Source organism: Eumetopias jubatus, unplaced genomic scaffold (assembly GCF_037043125.1).
Source record: "Eumetopias jubatus isolate StellerSeaLion01/CBP00866 unplaced genomic scaffold, mEumJub1_p1.0 scaffold_5, whole genome shotgun sequence".
Taxonomy (NCBI): Eukaryota; Metazoa; Chordata; class Mammalia; order Carnivora; family Otariidae; genus Eumetopias; species Eumetopias jubatus.
The window spans coordinates 95,211,552-95,235,678 of NW_028274811.1; the positions used below are offsets into that span (position 1 = coordinate 95,211,552).

The following is a 24,127-nucleotide window of genomic DNA, read 5'->3' on the forward strand; positions in this document are numbered from 1 at the left end:
ACAATATCTAACTCACAGAGATGTTGGAGGGTTAAATGTGGTAATATATGAAAGGGCTTAGAAGAATGCTTGGACATTAGATGTATACAAATGTTAAATACAAGTCTTACTACTAGTAATAATAGCACTACCACTATTCATCTATGTGGGTCTATTAAACTGTAAACTCTAAAGGGTTATTTTTATGCCCCTAGCACACAGCTAATAGTAAAAACTTAATATTGGGAGGAATTGATCTACATTCTATAATATGCAATGAATACAGTCAATTATTTATTATCCTCAGGTTAAAATTTTCATTTCCTGGTGCCTTCAGCTACTTCTTTTTGCAAGAGGTATTATTTAATGTGAAATCTCTAAATTCCTTAGAGTATGCTTTTTGCAGAAAATTAAAAGTTTATTTAATATCTTACAAGTGGGAGGCAATTTCCTTTTACTTAATATATTTCAATAAACTTATGTAAACCACTATGATGGGCATTAAAGAGGGCATGTGATATGATGAGCACTGGGTGTTATACTCAACTAATGAGTCACTGAACATTATATCAAAAACTAATCATGTACTATACCTTTGCTAATTGAATTAAAAAAAATTTTTATGTGTCAACTTGGTAGGGTCACAGAGCCTAGATATGCAGTCAAACATTATTTTGGATATTTCTATGAGAGTGTTTTTGGATGAGATTAACATTTAAATCTGTGGACTTTGAGTAAAGTAGTTTGCAATTAGTCCAAGTCCTGTTTAGAACAAAAAGACTGAGCTCCCCAGAGCAAGAGAGAATTCTGCAGCAAATAGCCTTTGGACCTGAACTATATATAACACTGGCTCTTCCTTGAGTCTCCAGCCTGCTAGCCCCCCCTGATGACTTTGAACTTGCCAGCCTCCATAATCACATAAACCAGGTTCTTAACATAACTCTCCTTCCCTCCCTCTACCACTATCCCTCTTTATATATAAATACACCCACCTACAGTATACATGAAATTAAGTTGTAGACCAGGCTATAATCATTTAAAGGGGAAAAAAAAGTCTTTATTTGGAAAGTTTAGAATTAAAAATATGTATTATATATGTATATAATATCAAGTATGTATAAATATAAAAATTATATGTGCCAGAGAATTAAGAATCTGTGAAGTTCATTTTACTTCTTTTATCCCCTTTTGATAATAATGTGTTATCTATACAGAGTAAAAAACAAAATAGAAAGGGGATAAACTGTTTTATTTTAAATTTCAAAATTATATTTTTCATATGCTTGAAACATAAAATTTAAATCATGTACATGGATACAAAGATGGACATACCTACTTAAAACACTGACAAAACCTAGTTACAATATAATATATATTTTTAAACCAAGTTTTCTCTTTTTATAATATAGTGAAAAACTAAGCTCATTAAAAAGTACATAGAAAAATATAATAGTTAATAGCTAATTCTGTGTTCTCTTTTCAAATACGTGACTTTGAAGGTATGTATTAATAACACTTAAAAAACATATACAATGCAACAAATAGATTTATAACACTTTCCTTCAGTTACCAGTTTATTCACTGTAATTCACAGAAGCTCCATGAAGAGTCATCATTTAAGGAACTCTCCTGGTTAGAATCGCAACCAAATTTTGAACATTTGGTCAAAGGAACATGAAAATTCCAGGTCTTGGCATAACAGGTAGAAAGAAATAATCTACAATGTTGTATATTTCAGATGAAGACAATCTTAACTAAGCTCCAAATCAACTTTTTTGGGCAAGTGGTACCTTACTCTCATTAAAGAAATGTCTTTACTGCTGAGGGCACTTGGTCTCTGGAGTTGATTTGGAAGAAACGTATAAAATAGGGTGTGATTTCTTACAAGTTTCCTTTTCCAATTTGCTTGCAGTTTCTTTCCCTTCTTTAACTTCTGTTTGAAGCCTTGATTCAGCAGCTAACCTACAGGCATTAAAGCATCCACTCTGAATTCAAATGCGGTTAAAAAAATTAAAGAAGAAACAAACCTCTCATATAATGGGCCTCTAATGAAACGTGATCAATTTTATGTATATGAGGAGAAAATTATAGTTGACGCCAATACTATTAAGAACTAAGTCACTGCCTCTCTAAAAGAAACTTTTTTATATCAACAGACTTAATTTTTTAAATGCCTAAAATGATATTTTTAAGGTTGATAAAAGTCATGGCAAAGCCTAAATTAAAGAATTAAAATATAATGGGGTGCCTATGATGATAATACACCTAACAAAAAAATGTAAAAGCTAGAGCACAATTTTAACGTTAACATGATATAACAAAAGGCAAACACAAGATAAAAATAACATGGAATCCTGGGCTGCATGAATACATACCAATTTGTCTTAAAAAACAAAACTTAAACTGAATTTCAACTAGAATAATAATTTAAGAAAAAATAAACAGTGGAAAGGTATTTTAAAAGGTTTATAAAGATTTTATACTAAGAGCATCAATTTATAAAACATGCAATAGTGTAGTCCCCAGTAAACCCGTATTTATTGTTACAATATTATCATAGGATTGTGTGTCTACGTTAATCATGCAGACAGCAAAAGGTTGGAAATATCTTAAGTTAGCAGATGGACTCACACATACACAAAAACAAATGTTTTGTGATATTTTATTTGTTTTTGTTTAATTTGCCAGACAAAATTCCAACATGCTACTTAATTTGAGTCAAACAAGTAGCTAAGTACATTCGCTTAAGTAACTTTTATCAAGCAAAAAAAGGCAGAAAAAGAAATGAAGACAACACAGATAGCAAGGTCTGCACTGATTAATTCTGGAACTTTACCTCCAGAAATACACAACAGTCAAGCACACTTACACCATGAATCACATATATGCAAGCATAACCTATTGAGTTCATTTCAGAACTACCTGGAACCCTGTGTGTGTGTGCGTGTGTGTATGTCAGACAAAATTCATTTGAAGTTACTTTTTCCTTGAGAATATTAAACTTTTATTTTATGAGACTTATAATGTTATTATATAAAAATTCAAGGAATGGAGTTATAAATTACAGTTGACCCTTGAACAATGTAGGGGTTAGGGGCACCGACCTTTGCACAAAAATCCTTGTATAACTTTTGACTCCCCCCATACTTAACTAATAGCCTACTGCTGATTGGAAGCCTTACCCATAACATAAACAATCAATTAACACATATTTTGTATATTTATACTATATACTGTATTCTTAAAGTAAAGCTAGAGAAAAGAAAACGTTTTAAGAGAAAATCAGAAGGAAAATACATTTACAACAATGTATTTAGGGAAAAAAGTCCGAATATAAGTGGAGCCGCGCAGTTCAAACCTGTGTTGGTCAAGGGTCAACTGTACTTCTCCTAATAGTAACAGCAGCTCACATTGTTAGATGCTTTCACTGTAGAGCACCACCTTTAATAACACTAAAGACTTTAAATTAAAAAAAAAAAAAATCAGATAAAACATACAAAACAGCCCCTTTAAAAAGGTGGGCTATGCCTGACTATATTAACTCAAATGCACACTTGTAAAATGTCTTATTCTCTACTCTCCCATCTACAACTCATGTAGCCCTAGCAGCACTTTAAAGATCTCCTTTCAAAATCAGACAATCCAAGCTATTTTCACATCAATATGCTTTAAATGTCTAAAGATATTTGTTTTAAATGCCTCTATTATTCCATTGCATACAGACATCCTTTATCATCTTTTTATTACCTTCTCCATTTTCCTCATTCATTTCTCTTTGCCCTACCCTTGGTTCTGCTGTATACACCCCGAGCTTCTGTCTTATTCCACCCTAGCCTCAGTCACTGTTACCTACCTTTCTCTTTCACTCACTTTCTCTTATCTTCTTATCTCAATAATTTTTTTAAAGATAAGGCTCTTAAAATTTTAATTCCTATACACATATACGTCTGACACTTCCTCTTTTAGTCACAAACTGAAATACATAGAAACTAGAGGCTTTGAATTTTGATATAAAATGAAAATTAATTACCTTTGATATTTAAAAATGTCAAAATCAAAGCTCATTCTTAAAGACTTAGGATAAACATTTTCAAAAGCCATAAAAAAATTTCACCTAACAGTTTTCTAGAAAGCTGAAATTTCTTAGACCACTAGAAAGCCCTTTTAGGAGGTAAGTTAATTTTTCTTTCATGGCCACTCTTGAATTAGGGAAAAAATAACCAACTGTACGTTTATTCAAACCAACAAAACATTCAGAGATATACTAGACTGATATTTTTGTTTCATCAAAGAGCACAGTATGACTTTTGAAAATAATTCCCTTATTCAGGAGTTCTTTCCCTTTGCAATCATTTTAGTTTTTCTTAAAGTTTTAGAAAAGTTGAATGTAGGCAGATGAAACCGTGGAATTATACTACATGCAATACTAAGAAAGTAGATAAAGAAACAGACAGCACAGTTCATGCAGCGATAGAGAAGAGATGGAGAGGTCTGCTGGTTGCCCTGAAGAAAAGAGGACACTGACCTGGGAGAATTGGGGGTGTTTCCACTTCTTTCACTTAAGGCTTCAGAGTCAGTTGAAAATCCTGTAAGTTTCACACATTTCTTTTCCTTCTTTGGCTGAATGTCCATGGGCAGACTTTTGTGAGGAGAGAGATTGATTCCTGGTGTATTTATAGAAACTGTCTTTTCTAACTGCAAGTTATCTTCAGAATTGCTTGGACAGCACTGAGCCTCGTCTTTCTGAGGTGGTAATCTATAAACTTCTTCCCCAACAGCACTTTTGGCACATACATTGTTAGGGGTGGTTACATCCACAGGCAGGACCTCCCGCCTCTTTTTGGGTACAGGCACCTCAATTTTCTCTGAGAATAAAAACCATTAAAAATATATTCAGTCAATAGGTCAAAACAAAGACACAGTAAACATAAAAAGATAGAACTGGTTATAGTTTTTTCCTTTCTTATTCTTCATTCTTTTGAAACCCACATATCTCCTTACTGAAATCTTTTATCCTTTCTTTTTTCAAGGACTTCATTAACTATCTTTTAAAGGTTATCTGGCTATAAATTTTTCCTTGGGAACTCAAAAGATTTAGTTCTTGCAAGGAAAACTTATGTTCTGATATTGTGATAAAAGTTACATGGGGCTTTATAAGACTTCAGTGGGGAGGTAAGAAAGGTTACAGTGGCTAGGAGTCAAGGAATCCAGGTACTAATTCCATACTAGCACCCTGCAGCTGGGTGACTTTGAGGAAGTACTAATCTCTTGAGTTTTATTTTCTTTATCTGTAAAATGGGGATTAAAAAAAATCCACTCCACTGTTGTAATGATTACATGCAAAGAACAAGTTAAATTCTCTATGGCAACTTGTGGCAATTAGCCCCACCCACAAACTATATTCAAAATCTGAGTACTTCTACTATGGATACTTCCCAAATTCAAAACACAGTATATCTCATTGCAGACTATGACAACAGCCTTCTACCCCCACTGCCTAACATAACATCATTCCATCCCCTATGCAGGTCTATTTACAGTCACTAAATTAATTGTTCCAATACCTTTTCCCTAACCCATACCAATGTGTCTTTCATTTTCAAAATCAAAAACGTTAGTAAAGTTGGAAAAATCATGGTTGGACATGGGGTTGGTGTTCCTACTCTACACTGTTCTTTTTAAATCATTATTTTCCCTTTCTCTTGTACTGCTCCCCGTATCAACTAGATTCACTATACTTCCCTCTTTGCTCTGTTCATTTCAGCAGACTTCCAAAATTCGTAATGTATAATCCTTAATTAGAAAAGCCTATTAGGATCAGGGAAGAGAAAAAGGATGAAAGAGAAGCCTTTTTAAACTATTAAAACCCTTACTATTGCTGACAATCTCCCCACTACAGTTAAGAATCCCTCAAGTCACTGAGACAATAATAGTCTTAGGCATGTGAACAGTGGGGGCAAAAACTGGCTGAAAATCTATAACCTAAAACGTGTAATAACACTTTTTTTGGGTCTAAGAACCATTGCATTCTTGGGCTTTTTTACTTTTGGCTATTTTTTAATTTACAAACAGTAAAATCACTCTTTTTAGTGTATAACATGCAGAGCCCTTGTGGTAAGGCTATTTTCTACCTCAGTGATTATATTTGCTAGTTGTCCTCTAATTTCTATCCTACTAGTCTTCCTCAATAATAGAGCCCCCAAGAGTATACTCAATGATATTGTAATAACTTTGCATGGTGACAGATGGTAACTAGACTTATCATGGGGGGTCATTTTGTAATGTATAAGTACCAAATCGTTATGATATACACCCAAAACTAAGAGAATATTAGATGTCTGTTACACTTAAAAAAAGAAAATCCCAAGATGTCGTTGGGAACATGGCTCCTGAGAATCAACACTGCATTTCTCAGCTTTTCTTGTAGGTAGGTAAGGCCACATGACTCAATTTTGCTCAAGGATTATGCCGAAGAACAATACAAATGAAGCCTAGATCGTGACACTCCGACCAGTCCTGGAATGCCTCTTCCAGACTTCTGTAATGGAAGGACTTAATACCTATCTTGTTTAAGTCTCCATTATTTTAGGTGTTCTATAAACAATATTAACTAAATCAGCTCCCAAACATCAGTTGCTTCAACAAAATCAAACTCTTTGACATACTGCATAAGATATTGTAATTGTAAATGGAAAAGTCTCTAAGGTTTTCAAACCTTATCAAGGTTCTAATATACAGATATCCAACAGAATACCTATTATATTCATACATACCCAGTACTCAGTTCTCTTTGAATTTTCCTACACATTTTGTAGCTGTAAATTTATTAGATATACATAACCACAAATTAGTTTGTAATGAGATTTGCATAAAGCTGTAGTAAGAAAAAAGACCTGATATGATTTCTCAGAGTTTCTCATAATTTAAAAAGACAAAATATATGAGACATGCATACCTTCAGGTTCATACTTCAGTTTTAGCTCATCTAGTTTAGCTCTCAGTTTCATATTTTCACTTTGGGAGAGCTGGAGGCATCTTTCATTTGCAAAAAGTTTTCTCTCAATAGCCAAAGCCCGTTGGCTCTCAAATAATGCTTTCATTCGCTGTATGGACAATTCACCTTTAGTGCTTTCATTTTCTTTGCTATATAAATAAAAAAAGGAGAACCAAGGAATATTAAAATAACACATAATATACATAAGTGTTTTATATACATATACATAAAACATTGTTAGTGCAAACCATTTATTACATATTCGAATTCTTAGATAAACATATACTTCCTTGGGGTTTTAAGTAACAAAGAAACAATAGGGGCATCTGGGTGGCTCAGTGAGTTAAGCATCTGCCTTTGCCTCAGGTCATGATCCTGGTCATGATCCTGGGATTGAGCCCCACATCCAGCTCCCTGCTGAGCAGGGAGCCTGCTTCTCCCTCTGACCCTTCCCCCTCTCATGCTCTCTCTCTCTCACTCTTTCAAATAAATAAATAAATAAAAATCTTAAAAACAAACAAACAGGGCGCCTGGGTGGCTCAGTTGGTTGGGCGACTGCCTTCGGCTCAGGTCATGATCCTGGAGTCCCGGGATCGAGTCCCACATCGGGCTCCCTGCTCAGCAGGGAGTCTGCTTCTCCCTCTGACCCTCTCCCCTCTCGTGCTATCTCTCATTCTCTCTCTCTCGAATAATAAAATCGTTTAAAAAAAAATAAAATAAAAAATAAAAACAAACAAAATAAGCTTTAGCAGCACTTTCAAATAAAAAAATGTCATGCATTCTTCAAAGGAAAGGAGGAAAATATTCTTTCCATATTAATGCATGTGTAAATAATTTAAGTTTCAAATTAGATATTTGTTCCTGAAAAATTTAGATTGTAAGAACATTTTCTATGTCAAAGTTCTTTTCACTTACCAATCTAAAATGCTAAACATGGAGAAATGAAAATATTTATTCATTGAAAGTATTTTTTTCTTCAATAACCAGCACTAAGTACATATTGATTATATCTTATTTGCTACACAAAGATATTTTTGTTGTCTTTCTTTTCTGGAATTTCTTTAGGCAATTTGAAAACAAAAATTTGTAGTCACTAACAGTACTTATTATAAGCAAGTCAAGAGAATGTCCGTCTTTCTAAGCACCCAGCACTTACTTTAAGTTGTCGAGCTGTATCTGAAGTAAATCCATGTAATAGGTGTTATCTGCCGGAGCGCCAGAGCTGGCAGGAAGTTTAGATTCTGTACTTTCATATAAACTCTAAAGAAAACAACAATTGTTTTTACTTAAGATCAATAACAAATTAGGTTAATCCAGTTGTCCTTGAACAATACAGGTTTGAATGGCACAGCTCCACTCACATGTGAATTTTTCACAGTAGAGTACTATAAATGTATTTTCTCTTCCTTACAATTTGCTTAATAACATTTTACTTTCTCTAACTTAAAGAATACAGTATATAATATGTATAACATACAAAATATGTGTCAATCGGCTGTTTGTAAGTAAGGCTTCCAGTAAAGAGTAAGCTACTCATATAAAGTTTTTGGGGTCATAAAGTTATGCAGCTTTTTGACTACATAGGGTTGGGCATCCCTAACCCCTGTGTTGTTCAAGGGTCAACTGATTTAAGATATTCAAACCAAATCTGGCTGCATAAAGGAGTTACATGTACCTTAAATTTCTCCAGATTTCTAATTTCACCTAAGAGGTGTTTAATTTCACCGTTTTTCTGCTCCAGCATAGCAAGCAACCGTTCCTGCTGCTCATATTCAGTTTGAGACCCTTTCATTTGTAGCAATGTGGCGATTTGTAACTAGGAAAAAAAAAAAAATTACCACCCTAGTGCCCACGTCCCCAACAGAGAACTGTTAGGGGAGAGGAAGATTCTGATAACTATATTTTGGTACAACGCATATTCTATACTACGTCACATTGAATTCAGTTTGGAAACCAACAGCTATGTCTACTTTAATAATCTAATAATTTGAAAATATTTATATCAATAAGTTTAGTTACAGCTATAACTTGAGTACTTATTTGAGTACTTAGGAGTAATATCTGACATCTATAACAATTATTTGTACTTCTAGTGAAATGTAAAATTGAACTGAATGGCTATGATCCAGAAGCATCACTTAACTGGTAAATAAACTTGTCCAAATGCTATAATGTTGTGCTTTACTCATCATATGCACTGTCATTAAGGGTCTGATGGGGTTTCTCAAAAATTTTGATTAACTTCAATAGTATTAAGTGGAGGAAATTATTAAGCTACTCACATTTATAATGGTGAGATTTACAAATGACAAGGATGGAAAACAAAGGTAAAAGATACCTAAGGATACCGAGGGAATCTTCAATACAAATATAAATGTACTTATTTTTTAATAGCAGCAATCAACTTACCTAATTATGACTCCACCTAAACCTGGAGTTGTATACCAACTGAAGGGAAATTAACTGGAATCTAAAACTACCATTCCTTTCTGCCTTCAGAAATTTCTGGAGTTCTAAAAAGTGCCAATAGTTTAAATATAGTTTTGAGTAACACAAGCAATGATATATGGTTGCAGTTATGGTTGAAAATAGAAAGATGACTTTTAACATTTTTTTTAGAAGATTTTATTTATTTATTCATAAGAGACAGAGAGACAGAGAGAGAGAGAGGCAGAGGGAGAAGCAGGCTCCCCGCTGAGCAGGGAGCCCGATGCGGGACTCGATCCCAGGACCCTGGGATCATGACCTGAGCTGAAGGCAGAAGCTTAACTATCCGAGCCACCCAGACACCCCAACTTTTAACATTTTTAAGGACCCACTTTCTGTTCCTGCTTCAGACTGGAGTCTAAGATTCAGATGCTACTTGTTTATAAAGATAACTTGGAATATCATGGGAGCATCTGAAGATTAATAATAGTAGCCAAACAAATACTGAAAGAAAACAGAAATGTGAGAAAATTTACAAAAAAATCATTCCTGGATAGGGGAGTCTTGGTAAACCAGGCAGTACCACTGAAATCCTTTAAAAACCACAGCTGTTTATTATCAGCACTTCCTTATATGCCAAGCACTGTATAAGCATTTTACTATGCTTTCATTTAATTCCAGGGCAATTTAAGAAGCAGGTTCTATCATATCTACTTTATAGGCGAGGCAAGTGATGATGCTCTGAAAAGTAAAAATACTTGTCCAAGGTCACATAGCTAGCAAGTGACAGAAGTAGGGATTCAATCCCAAGTTGATCTAACACCAAAGTTTAATTATTACCTTATTTCTTTTTAAATCTCACCATCCAACTGGGTGATGGCCATTAATAAGGGCACTTGAAGTAATGAGCACTGGGTGTTATATGCAACTGATGAATCACTGAATTCTACCTCTGAAACTAATAATACAGTATATGTTAATTAAATTGAATTTAAATAAAAAGTTTTTTTTAAATTGAATGGGCCTATATGCTTGACTTGAGGAACTTCAAGAAAAGGATAACCAAATCTCACTCTATAATAAGCCTTTGCAGGAGAACTGAAGAATGATGAGAGAGCTAGTTTTCATTGAAGTAGAAACCTTAGGCCTGTGCTAAGAAATGCCAGGCCAACAGCTGGAAATAAAAACTTTTGAAATTTTTTTTCTCTGTTACATAAAGATTTATATATTTCTGGGAAAGCTATTGAGTAACCATTTAAAAAAAAAAAATCAATCACAAAGCTATTGAGTACCCATTAAAAAAAATCAATCAACAGATGCTAACTATACTACTACAAATACCTACTGAAGGATTAATTTTTTGAAATAAAATATAATAGATCTTTTAGTCAATCTAAAGATATTTTTTCCAAAATAATGCAGTTCTAGAAATAACTAAGTACACTCTTTGAAGGAAAAGATGCTTTCTTTGATGTATCTGTACACATAATGTGGATACAAAATCAGTTTAATAAACCTTTGATGGTGATAACCTTATACCTTCATTCTTTGCATCTGTTCTCTGTTAAATGCATTTTGCTTCTTTAGTGACTGATACTTGACTTTCATACTGATAAACTGACGTTCCATTGCTGCCCTTCGATCTTCCACCTAGAAAATATTAACATGTTTAATTACTCTTGTATTAAGTGAAATGCCAATTTAATCAATGGAGTATTTGTTACATACCTCTGCAAACAAAGAGTTGCCTTTACTATTGGGGTCCAAGGCTTGCTGGAGTGCCTGGTCTAATTGCACCTGAAGATCTTGATTTGCTACACGAGCTTTCTAAATTTGAAAGAAAACAATTTAGCTAATAGAGGTTAAATTCGCAAGGAATCAACTCATTATAAATTGGAAAAAATGTTACTCTAATCGTGGTACCTCTAAGGCATTATAGTAAGAAACTGCTTCTTTCTCTCGCTCCTCTTTTTCTTCTTTAAGTCGGTCTACCTGGCGCATTAAATTAGTACTAAGAAGTTCTAGTTGTTCTTGTCTGTACTGTAGTTCATTCACTTCTTCTTTGAGGGTGGTCTATTCAATAGGAATTGAAAAAGAGGAAAAGCTCTTGAATAATCTTTCATTTAGCAGCTGCTCAGTTTATCTGTCAGAAGTGGTTTACAGCCAAAACTCAAACTAGTTAGTCAGCAGTTGCATAATAAAAGAATAAAAATTACTAAATTTTTCAGCAGGGAACCAAATGAAAGGCTATCTTTCTTTCCTATAAATTTAAGCCTTTAATTTTTAATTAACCTCAGCCTGCAGCGAAAAAAATCTACATTCATATGCATATCAATTTCCATGAAACCAATGTTTTATATAGAGCTTTTATGACACAAACTAGGATCAGAGTTAATGACTCTAAATTCTCCCAGAGGTTTCATTACTCTAAAGGTAATCTGCTTTACATAATCACATAATCTAAAGCTTTACTATGAATGAATAATCCACCGAAAAACTCTGTATTTTTTAATCAGTAACATTGAAGTTAAGACAAAAAAAATTTCAGCTTTAAAATTACCTAAGAATTATAACAAAAACGTGTAAAAAAATATGCAAGGAAAAAAAAAAACAAATCTAAGAACATAAATGCCATAAAAATTACCTTCACACTTTCCATTTCGGTCAGCTCAATTTGAAGAGCCAGCATCTCTGAAGACATGCTTTCGTGTACACGCTCAGACATTATTCTCATTTCCTCTGACTTACATGAAAGGAGTTCCTTCTGATGATCTACTTTGTGCTTCAACTGCTTTTCACTAAGCCTAGCTTCATCTAATTCGGCTTTCAGTTTTTCTAACTAAAGTAAAAAAGAAAAAATCTCAATCTTAAAAAATCAAAAGGTAAGTGAAGGCCAGCAGAATATACAGTTACAGTATAAATTATTCTGGTAACCACAGAATAACTATTTTATAAGACAGTCAAGCTGAACAAAACTACACTTTCATATAGTTCTCTATCTTGGAAAACTAAATCAGTTTAAGGGAAACAAACTTATAGCAGAAGGATGAAGTTGTAGGGTCAAGCCTAGATTTAGCTGTTTCATTCCTCCTAGGTAAAAACTGTGAATGACTGTATCTACCATTACTGGGTTACTGTGGCTCTCACCCGAGATCAGGGTGGTAAAACATTCCGCATCATGCCTAGCATTCACTAAACAATTTCTGTTATCAAGAAAAAACTTCTGCTTTATGTCCAGGGTTGTAATTATCACCTATTTTGAATTATCTTCAATGAAGTATCAACATTCTATATCCTGGTATCTGTTTTCTATTTAAAAAATAAGAGCCTTGGGCGCCTGGGTGGCTCAGTTGGTTAAGCAACTGCCTTCGGCTCAGGTCATGACCCTGGAGTCCCGGGATCGAGTCCCGCATCGGGCTCCCTGCTCAGCGCAGAGTCCGCTTCTCCCTCTGACCCTCTTCGCTCTCGTGCTCTCATTCTCTCCCTCTCAAATAAATAAATAAAATCTTTAAAAAAAAAAAAATAAGAGCCTCTTGACTTGTTTTCCTTTTTCTATTTTCATGATGTGAAAAAAAAATTTCAGCTGAACGATCTGTGTTGAAATGTGACTATCTTTCTGAAAAACATCACTGACTGACCTAAATTTACTGCATGATGAGACTATTAAGGTTCCTCTTCGGCCAAGGCTAAGCATCTTACAACAATGATATGCGTTGTCCTACAAACATACAAATAGTCCATACAAGTAATCAAAGTATGTCTGGGCTCTTGGCCACTCTGGCTTCTATGTGAAGAGTGAATGGTATGAATAGCAAAGATGGAAGCAGGTTACCTGGATAGAAGGCTACAATAGTAGTCTAGGGGAGAGAGAATGGTGATCTGGACTAGAATGGTAGCAGCAGAGATGGATGCTTTGTAGATCAAGTTCTTAGAACCAGTTGATGGAGTAACTGTGAGAAATAAGTGAGGGGTGCCTGGGTGGCTCAGTCAGTTAAGCATCTGCCTTCAACTCAGGTCATGATCCCAGGGTCATGGGATTGAGCCCCACATCGGGCTCCCCGCTCATTGGGAGAGTCTGCTTCTCCCCTTCCCTCTGCCCCTAATCATGTTTGCTCTTTCGCTTGCTCACTCTCGAAAGAAAGAAAGAAAGAAAGAAAGAAAGAAAGAAAGAAAGAAAGAAAAGAAAGAAAGAAAGAAAAGATATCAAATATAACTCTAAAATTTTGGCAGAGGTGATTTGAGAACATCCATTAAGACTGAAAATATTTTTTGACTAATTTAGTCTTTGCTCACCAAAAAGCCATCTCTTATATAAGTGGCCTTGCTTCAGATTATGAATATTTTCTACATTACTCTTTTTTGTTTAGGTAATGAAAGCCACTGCTAAAATGAAAATAACATGGCAGGGACGGGGGGGCGGGGTCACTGGTGTCTCAACTCAGATTAGTTTCAGACAAGGTGGATTACTGCTTGCCAGTATGAATGCAAGAAGATTCTAAGTATTACATGAAAAGGGATTTTGATAGCCATGTTCATCTGACTAAAATTTAGGAAAAAATATAACCAGTTCAAATATATAATTTCATTAATATCATTACTTAAAATGAGAAAACATTTAAAAAGAGAGTTAATTTAAAGAAATTAACAGTATAGGTGGTATAGATATGGACAAATCTTAAAAGATGCTACACAAAACATGGAAAATTAGAAAACAGGCCGAAAGTCAGTTATGGTTTTGTAGAAAAGGGTCTGGAAAGTATGGACTCTATACAAAGAAGAGCCATGATAAAGGTTCTGGATTCCTTTGAAGTAACCTTAAGGAACTGGATAGTTGGGGGTAACCGAAAAAGAATGGACAACGTGTTTTTAATATGTGAAATGAAGCCAGTGTAACATGTCGTTAGTTTTAGTGACGTGGGCTTTGGAATCAAACAGCTCCAGTTCAAATCTTGACTGATTTCTGTGATTTTTGTCTAATTTATTCAGTATGTTTAAATATTGGTTTTCTCATCTGTTATCCACAGACAGTAATTGTACCTTCCTTACTGAGTCGTAAGAGGCAGATATGTCACTAGCTTATCTTCAATAACCAAACTAGAAAGTATCAATTCTAATGTACATTAATTTACAATAAACTATTGGTTTCTTTTGTAGGATTACAAAGTGTACTACTCCTTTCAGTGAAAGCTAGGACACTAGTCTTTCTGAAAGGGGACTGCCATACTATGCACTGTAAGCAAGAAAGTCATGCTTTTCACTAAACTAAAATGCCATAACAATATCCAGTTATTGAAATTAAATAATTGTATTTAATTAGTAGAATGTTATTAATACAAGTCCCTTAGGTAAACTCTTGTTTCTCAGTGTTCCCACTCCCAATATTATGATGATGGAGCCTTGATCTCAGCTATTTTGCATAGATGGCATTAAGAAAATCTTCATCACCTAAAATTTACATATTGCTAACACCATAAACATGAAATTTTTGTTTTGACAGACATAGATATCCAAACCTTATTTTTTAGTTCATTTACTTCTTGTCCATGGCTTCTGCTCAGTTGTTCTTTTAATTGCTCCAGGTGTGTTTTTTGTTGTTGTTTAATAGCTTCACATTCAGAGCTCAAACTTTCTAACATTCGACTCTTAAGCTCAACTTCTCTCTGAAGAGTATATTTTTCTTGTTCATAATCCTGAAAACAGATTCAATTATAATTCAATTACATAAAAATAACTTAAAGCCACCACATATAAACAGTTCTCACCTTCAACTGTTTCATTCCTGTTTCACATATTTGCTGCTTTCTAAGTAACAACCACATGTAGACCTGGAATAACTCTGTAGCCAGTCAGTCTTAAGAAAAGCCCCGAGGGGTTTAGTCCATGCTACTGATGAGGTAATTGCTTCTATACCCTACCCTGTCAAGGAAGTAAGAGGTGTTCCATGGCATGTCAACATGTCACCCACGCGCCATTCTAACAGGGAAGTTTAAAGATTAAAAAAGCATTAGTTCAAACTCATTCAATAAGTTTTTCAAATAAGATAAAATAAAACTAGATTAAATCAGAGAAAAATAAGCAAGTTTTTTTTTGCTATACTTAAATTTTGAGATCAAAGTTTAAACATATTACTGAGCATTTAGTACATAAAACAGATTAATTCATTCTTTCAATAAATGTGTGCCAGACATTACACATATAGCAATGAACAAGACAGACAAAATTCCCTTTCTCATGGAGCTTACAATCTGGAGTTAATTAGCTGAATTAGTGAATGATAGCAACTTTACAAAACACTCAGGGAAGACCTCTCAGCTGAGGTGATGTTTAACAGACACCTAAAGGTTGAGGACACAATTCATGACAGTGAGGGGATGTGCAATGCAGATGAAGGCAACAGCTCATGTAAAGCCCATAAGGCAGGACTAGTATAGCTAAGCACAAGGGAAAGTAGTTTAAAACGGGGTCAAAAGGTTGGCATGGGTCAGATCACACAGGAATCTGCAAACCCAAGTAAGGAGTTTGGATTTTGTTGTTAATATAATTGGAAGTCATAGCTGTGTTTTTAAAAAAGCAGGACTGTGACATGATCTTTCGTTTATTTTTCAATGGCCATGTGGCTGCTGTGTGAAGAATGAACGGTATGAAAGGCAATGAGAGAAGCAGGCAACCTGGTTAGAAGGCTACAGTAATTTAGGGGACAGATGATGGTGGTCTGAATTAGAGTGGCAGTAGCACAGATGGATGTTTTGTAGGTCAGGTTCTTAGACCTTGTTGATGGATCAAACATGAGAAATAAGGGCCACAAAGATATGTAGTAAAATTCCCTGAAATTTGGCTCAAATTATTATATATTTACTAAGTAAGCTAAATTGCAAGAGAATGTTGTTAGCAGGCAGGGAATCAACTATTCTGTTCATGTTATGTTTGAGATGTCCATTAGTAGGCAATTGAATACACAAGTCTAGACTTTAGGGATAAACTAAGGACTTGGTGTCGTGTCATAAGGCATTTAGATGTTATCTAAAGCTATGAAACAAGTGAGGTCACCAAGGAATAGTGCAGATAAAACAAAATCTAAAATCCGATATGTGCTAAAGAAAAGAGTAACTTGATTTTTCAAATTCAGAACACACAGGGTCAGAAAGAATATTAGGAATTCATTCAGTTTAGTCCCCTTTATTAGAGATAGGGGTGAATAAGAACTAGAACTATAATCTTCAAAAAGGAATAAAACTAATAGTAATAATAATTGCTAGACAATACTAATGTTCAATAGCTAAGCACAACCTTGTAAACATAGGAGTCCAGGGTCCTACCTCAGTCATGGTCATCATTTCATTACGACATTTATCCAACTGATTCTGCAACTCATTTTGGCTCTCCACTAGTTGTAAGCCATACTGTGCAGCTTTTAGTCGCTCTTCTTCGACCTCTTTGAGCTTGCATCGAAGATCTGCAATTATATCTGTCTCCATGTTTTTTTTGTTTTTAATCTACTGTAAATAGAGGAAATGAAAGTATTTAAGCTTAAACAAAATATTCCGTACAATGATAACAATAATAAAAGACATATATATCTTTCCCCCCAATACTATTGCCATGTAAAAAACATAGCATTGAAGATTTTATTACTGGCTTTTAAGTGGTCAAATTTGCATTCTTGTTCTAAAAGCAAGGTCTGATAATTCTTTCACCTGATTTGAGACCAAATCAAACAAAGAAAAAAAAATTGAACACATTTAACTTTGTTTCTAAGAAATGCAGTTTTATCAGGAAATTGTTCACTTGTGTGCTAAGCTTCCTTAAATGCTGAGGTAGGGTGGGTCTCATATTTATATCACTATACAGGTAACCAAATTAAGAGCACAATGAAAGAAATTAAGAATTTATAGTAACACGACTGCTACTTAAAATATAAAAATGCAGCTTTGAATAAGGTTTGTAAGGCAAGGACTATTGTGTCCACAATTTTTCACAACAGTGTTAACTTCCTGAACACATTAAATTTGCTGTATTGACAACAGGTTCACTAGTATTTTCCATTATTTGTAAGAAGACATGAAAAATAGAATCATGTTCAGAGTAATTAAAAACATTTCTTTCATTCTAGATTTTCAATCAAGGACTTAAACAATGAAGGACTTTTATTATATATAGAAACATTCCACATAATTCAACCTTACTCATCAGCCTTTTCAAATTGTTCCATCTCTTAGGCCAGATTCAAACTCAGCTTTGCATTCAAAGAGCAACAGGCCATTAATAAGGTTGTTTCCCCACTTTCCAGACAATGTAGTCATCATTCAACAATTATTTCTTAAAGCCTTATGTGCTGAACTCCATTCTGGGCATTTCAGATCCATCAGAAGCCAAATGAGCCAAAAAAAAATAAAGCGCTCTTCTTTCATGAAGCTTACCTTCCAGTGGGAGAAGACAAGCAATAATAGTATCATAATTACATGTATAAGAAAGTGAAGAAAAAAAAAAGAAAGAAAAGAACAGGATAAGGGAACCTGGAAGAAGTCGGGGTATTGCAACTAGGATGAAATCTAAAATAAGTGTTGGGGGGAAAGCCCTCAAGGTGATTTCTGGAAAAAAAGAACAAAAAACCTTGCAGAGGATAAAAGAATTAGCTATGTATCTATTTCAGGAAAGAACAAGGAGTAGAGGAAGAGGGGTAGCACTAAAGTGGAAGAACACCCAAGGAATGAACAAGATAGAGTTTAAGTCACAGGCAGTAATGGGGGAGAATAGGCAAAGGAGGCCATCACAAGGACTTTGGCTTCTACTCTGAGTGAGACTGGGGGTCACTGTGAAGTCTGGAGTAGAGAGTCGATACTTTAAAAAGGATCATTTTGGCTGCTATGTTGAATAGTTTGAAGGGGACCAAGTGGGAAGCAGAAAGACCAGGTGAGATGATTGCTTACGCAAGGGTGATTTTATAGGAGGTGGGGAGAAGTGATCAGATTCTGCACATATAGTTTGAAGGTAAAGCCAACATGATTTTCTGAAAAATTAAATGGGGGTGTATGAAAAAGAGAGAAGTCAAAAAAGCCTCTAAGGCTTCTGGCCTGAGCAACTAATAGAGCAAATTTGCCATCAGCTGAATCATCAAAAATTATGAGTAAAAATTGTTTTGAAAGAAAATCAAGGGCTTATGTTTTGGACATGAAATGTATCAAATAACGAGTTGGCAATACGAGAAGGATCTGGGCTGGAAATATAAACCTAGGAGTTATTAACATAAATCCTTGAGTCTTGGTGTCACCAGAGTACGAACATAATTAAAGAGAAGAGGACCAAGGATTGAGCCTTTAAGAGGTGGGAAAGAAGACAGCAAAATATACTCAGGCATGACCAGTGAGGTAGGAAGAAAACCAAGAGCACATATTATCCTGGAAGCCAACTGAAATGGGCTGGAGAGAATGGTGGGAAAACAGGAAACAGTTCTGCTGCCAAGCAGAATAGATAAATGAGGCATTAGCTGAAGGGAAAGTAGGATTAAGTTTATCTTTTTTAAGATACAATATTTTAAGAAAAAATAGCATGCTTGTATGTCATGGGATAGATTCAGGAGAAGAAAAACTGATGATATTGAAGGCATGGAGAACTGCTAAAGTGATGAAAAAGAATAAGGTCTAATGTACAGGGACTGATTTTAGACGGGAGCATGAATATTTCATCTAAAGTAAGGGAAAGCAAAATATATGGGTACAGACACTGATAAGTAGGTAGATTAGTGGTGGGAATCTGAGTAAGTGCCCTTCTAACTGCTCCAATTTATCAGTGAATTAGGAAGCAAGGTCATTAAGTAAAAATGAAGATGAAGGAGGAGATATATGGTTCCAGAAGAGAGAGAGGGAAAAAAAAGGGTATCCTGTTATCGAAGGCTGGCAGTTACTGCTCTAAAATACAGGAACTTTCTGGGGTGCCTGGGTAGAGCAGTCAGTTAAGGGTCTGACTCTTGGTTTTTGGCTCAGGTTGTAATCTCAGGGTTGTGAGACTGAGCCCCGTGTGGGATTCCTCACTCAGTGAGGAATCTGCTTCAGAGTCTCTCTCTCCCTCTCCTTCTGCCCCTCCCCATTGCTCACTCTCACTCTCTCAAATAAATAGAATCTTTAAAAATAAAGTACAAGACCTTTCCAAAGCCTGTAGGTGATGGGGCTAGGCACTAGTTATTGCACTGGTTTATTATGTATTTATTGAGGATTTACCATTTGTCAGGCAGAGTGCGTCAAATGAATTACCTCATTTAATTCTCTTGATGGGCCTAAGTTAAACATTGTCATCAACATTTACCAAAGAAAAAAAGGGAGCTAGCCTCAAGACATCCCAGCCAGCAATGTCCAAGGAAGTCAAAAAAACTAGCTCTCCTTCTTTCAAAAGATTTGCTAGAATTCCTATTATGTCTCAGGTACTGCGCTATAACTGAGGACACAATGTGGACCCCAAAACTAGACAATGTCCCTGCCTTCTTGACTCTTACAGTCCATTAGTGGAAAGGCATTAAATCAAATAACTTAACTGTAAAGTTTTTTAAGTGTGATAAGCGCAAGAGGGAACCTATAACATGGGGGCGCTAAGTTGGGAAGTGGGGTGGGGGCAAGGGAGTATGGACAAGAGATTTCCCTGAGGAAGTGACTTTTTTGCAAAGGTCTAATGCATGAGTAAGAGTTAACCCGTCAATCTGCAAAGAGGTACCTGGGTTGAATAACTATACCTAACACATGTCAGACATTTTACTTGGTGCTTTGCATATATAATCTAACTCAACAACCCCATGAAATATAAGGTATTTCCGCCATTTACACATATGCAAACCGAGGCACAGAAAGGTTAGGTAACTTGCCCAGGGTTACCAAGCTAGTCAGTGGCTGAGATGGGAACCAGGGTCTAGCTCCAAAGTCTGGTACTCCTAACCACTTTTCTGTTCAGCCTCTCAGAAACATAACATGCACAAAGCATTTAGGACAGGGAGCTCAGGAATTCAGGCTGCCTTAGTTCTTATTCCGCAACACACTGGCAGCATGAGCTTGGACGACTTATTTAAGGTCTTGGGTTCTCATCCATAAGATAAAGACAGTAACATTTACCTAACAGAGGTTTTGAGATTAAACCAGCTAAGGGATGATAAGCACTTAGAATCTGACACGCAGTTGTCTGGGGCAGCACTGTCCAACGGAAAAGAATGCGTGTTGTGCTATGTCATTATTAATTTTCTAGGAGCCTCGTTAAGAAAAGTAAATACAGGTGAAATTCATTTTAGTAATATTTTATTCAACCCATCCATCCAAAACACTAGCATTTCAATATGTAACCTTTATAATTCTTAACGGACTGTTACTCTTTTCGTATAGTCTTCGAAATTCAGCGTGCATTTTTATATTTACAGCATTTCTCAATTTGGACTGCCACATGTGGCTAGTGGCTACCATAGTGGACCGCGCAGGCCACCCGGCCTTCCTTACTGATGCACGATACCCGGGGGGGGTGGGGGCACACAGCCCAACAGAGGATTGAGACCGGCTCGGAACCTGGTTGAGAACTCCGGGTTCCGCTGAAGAAGCTAGAGGCCTCCGCCGTGACCCAGACCCCAGGTTTCCCGAGGCCCTGCTTCCCCCCCGCCCCAGAGAGAATCCCTTTGCGGTTCCCACCGCTCCTCTCCACACGCACCTCCCTCCAGGCCCGTTGCCCCTACCTCTCTCCTCACCCCTTTCTCCTGCTGCTGCAGCCGGCGGCTCGTGACGAGGGCTCAGGGCACCCAGGTTCGCGACGGTAACACCACCCACGATTAGAGACGCCCGCCCATTCACGCAGCTAGCTCTCGGGTAAGCGCCAGGGCTTTTTGAATGCTGTTCCCGCGACAACTCACACATCTCGCGAGATGTTCCGCCCAAGCCGCGCGCGGAGGGAGAACAGGGAGGAACGTCCGATCCAGCGCCCCGCCCTCTCTGCCGCGCCTGCGCAGAAGCACGTAGCGTGCTGGGGACTTGGTGCCGGTGCCGACGTAGTTCCCTAACTGGTCAGCTTTACGCAAGCTTGGTTTTGTACGTGTCTTCCCCATGTCTACTTTTAGTTGCCATGCCGTTTGTTTCTGTTTTGTTCTGACGACTGTACCTTCTGGAGAGACAATGTCACTAGAAGGCGAGGCGGTGGGGAATTCTGAGGTGTGCAGGCCTCCGGCATCCTACTCGCAGGTTGGCAGGCGCGCGCCCTGAGGGCATATCTTCCACGGTTCCAGGAATCTGAATCAGTGTGACAATGCCTAAACTCATCATAGGACAGTATCACACTTACTGTTACAGAACAGGATGGCAGTTATCATTATAATGGCACTAACATTTGAGCTTTCACCATGTGCCAGGACAGTGCTAAATTTTACACGGATTATCTCAGTTAAGCCCACAAACAGCCTGAGGAGGTAGGTATTATTATCCTCTATTTCTAGTGAGGAAAACAGCCCGAGGAAGAAAAGTATAATGGCCAAGTGGTAGAACTAGAATTTGAACTAATGCAGTCTACTGCTAGCGGCCAGGCTTTTGCGTGTGTGTTTAAAGACGAATTTATGTTTTGGAAGCCTGATGCCTATTCACTATTCTAAAATTTAAGCAATCATAAATAACACTAGCCAACATTTACTGAGCACTTCTGAGTCCGAGTAGCTGTTATATGATAGGTCATGTGCTTTGAAACCATCTTTCTTGCTTACTTGAGCCCTTGACCATAGCTCCTCTCTTTTTCGTAATCAGTTTTTTTCTTCCCTGGTGGATCTTACCTAATAAACATGCTGTAATGACTGACATCTGAAAAAATAATTCTCATCTTCCTTGACTCCAGTCAGCTCCCACTCCATTTATTTGCTTCCCTTGGTAACAAAATTCCTAAAAAAAAAAAAAAAAAAAAAAAAAATTAGACTGGTTATCTTCATTTTCTTACCTTTCATTCTAGCATTTTTTCCCACCTGGTTTTGGTCCCCACAGGTCCAGTAAAATGGCTCTTCTGAACATCACCAGTGAATTCTGTCTTGCAAAATCCTCACTTCTCTTGTATTATGACAGAGTTGATTACTCTCATTGAGTCTGGGTTTAGGTCTTGTGGTGCAACACCTTCCTTGCTTTCCTCTTTTTAGTTTCCTTTGTGGACTTTTAGTTCTGATTGAGCTAGGCCAGACAAGAATTGATCTAGGTTTGAAGACTGGCAACAATGATACCTTCAAGTTGCCTAGCAGATGCACTTGGGGTCTAAATGAGTGAGATGCTTGTTCATTTGTCATCACCCCCATGTTTTTGAGTAAATGAAATTCCATTTTCCCTACGATTTAACAAAGATTCTTCAACTGAATTCCTCAAAGTAAGACACCATTCTAGCCTAGGTCAACCATGACTGAGTGAAATTAGGTAATCTAAAATGTACCTGAACTTCATTTTTCTTTTTTGTTACATGAGAAGGTAGACCTACATTTCACTAGTGTTTCTTCCAAATCTAATTTTTAATATTTTAAACTATTAACCAAGTGGCCATAATGTATTAAGCACAGTGGAAGGAATTCAGAAATGTGATAATCTCTACCACTGTCTGGAAGATGTTCACAAAATAGTAGGAGACTAAAAAAAAACAAATATAAATAACTACAGGGCTGATATAAATGCCATATACCATACACTAAAGGGTGAAAAGGGAGAGGTCAGTTTTGTGTGGCTGTTCCATTAATGTGTCACAGTGCAGGTGGCACTTGAGCAGGGCCTTGAAGAATGGTTGAGCTAAGGAGGAGTGCATTCAAAGGGAGGGGACAACATTAGCAAAATCATACAAGCTACCTGTATTATAATTACGGTCATTCCTTAGAACAGTCTGGGTAAGGTGCTACCACTACCACCAGTGGACACTAGATGTCACAAATGAAATGAATTCTAGATGGTTCATGCTTGTTTGGATAACTTGCTTAAGATTCATAGTTCCCGATACAGATGCACATACCCAGATGAGTTTCACATACCATGCACTAAATGCCATGGATCAGGGGGGGAAAAAGCATATATCTTTTATTTTCAGTTTATATAATGTGAGATGGGATTTTGCCTCCTCACACAGAGTAGTGGATTCACCAAGCATGGGAAGGGAATTTAGATGCTGGGAAAGAACAACCCTCCTCTCCAGCACACTTCCTGATATTATAGCTGTTCAAAACTAGAAGAGACTGCTATTGTGCACTGGCCATCATTCCTTCACTATGACTGTTACAGTGGAAATGAGAGGATTGGTTATCAGAAATGGTGTAGAAGGAGTGTTACACTGTACTGAAAGCCTGTGTGTATTTTGATATGAACTTACTGAATAATTAAATTTGTTTTTGGTATTATAGGGGAATAGTCTTTGTCCTCAAAGGACTTAGGATTTAGTGAAAGAGGCATTTACCAAATAATAAATCCTTACTCAGAGTATGGTTTAGACTTTCTTGTTCCTTCATATTATTAAGTAAAGTTCCAAGATAGTTTTGGGGGATCAAGCAAGAACAAGCCCAGGACTCTGTGACACAGTTTGCAAATAGGAACTGGATTGATCTACAAAGTTCCATAATTTATAGGATGGGCCAAAAAATGAGGTTTTGGAAGTTACACTCAAGGTTGTGGTAATTGAGACCTGGAGAACGGCTGAGATCAAGAAACAGTCTTAGAGGGGCGCCTGGGTGGCTCAGTCATTAAGCCTCTGCCTTTGGCTCAGGTCATC

General features: G+C 36.5%; 1 protein-coding gene across 5 annotated transcripts; it reads right to left on the reverse strand.

Annotated features, from left to right (window-relative positions):
* Window positions 1-1,407: 1,407 nt before the first annotated feature.
* Window positions 1,408-21,213, reverse strand: SPDL1 (spindle apparatus coiled-coil protein 1). 5 transcript variants are annotated; one of them, XM_028102612.2, is made up of 12 exons: window positions 21,099-21,213; window positions 16,717-16,896; window positions 14,914-15,090; window positions 12,045-12,239; window positions 11,324-11,473; window positions 11,129-11,227; window positions 10,940-11,050; window positions 8,649-8,789; window positions 8,130-8,233; window positions 6,935-7,122; window positions 4,505-4,844; window positions 1,409-1,941 (listed from the first exon to the last, which is right to left on the reverse strand). In XM_028102612.2, the coding sequence occupies exons 2-12, from the start codon at window positions 16,873-16,875 to the stop codon at window positions 1,794-1,796; spliced, it is 1,812 nt and encodes a 603-aa protein (XP_027958413.1). In that variant the 5' UTR covers window positions 16,876-16,896; window positions 21,099-21,213; the 3' UTR covers window positions 1,409-1,793. The 5 variants fall into 5 exon arrangements, with proteins under 5 accessions (XP_087879803.1, XP_027958413.1, XP_087879802.1 ...); XM_088023676.1 differs by lacking the exon at window positions 1,409-1,941 and adding an exon at window positions 2,583-3,438; XM_088023677.1 differs by lacking the exon at window positions 8,649-8,789 and having other exon boundaries at window positions 1,408-1,941.
* Between the last annotated feature and the right edge of the window lie 2,914 nt (window positions 21,214-24,127).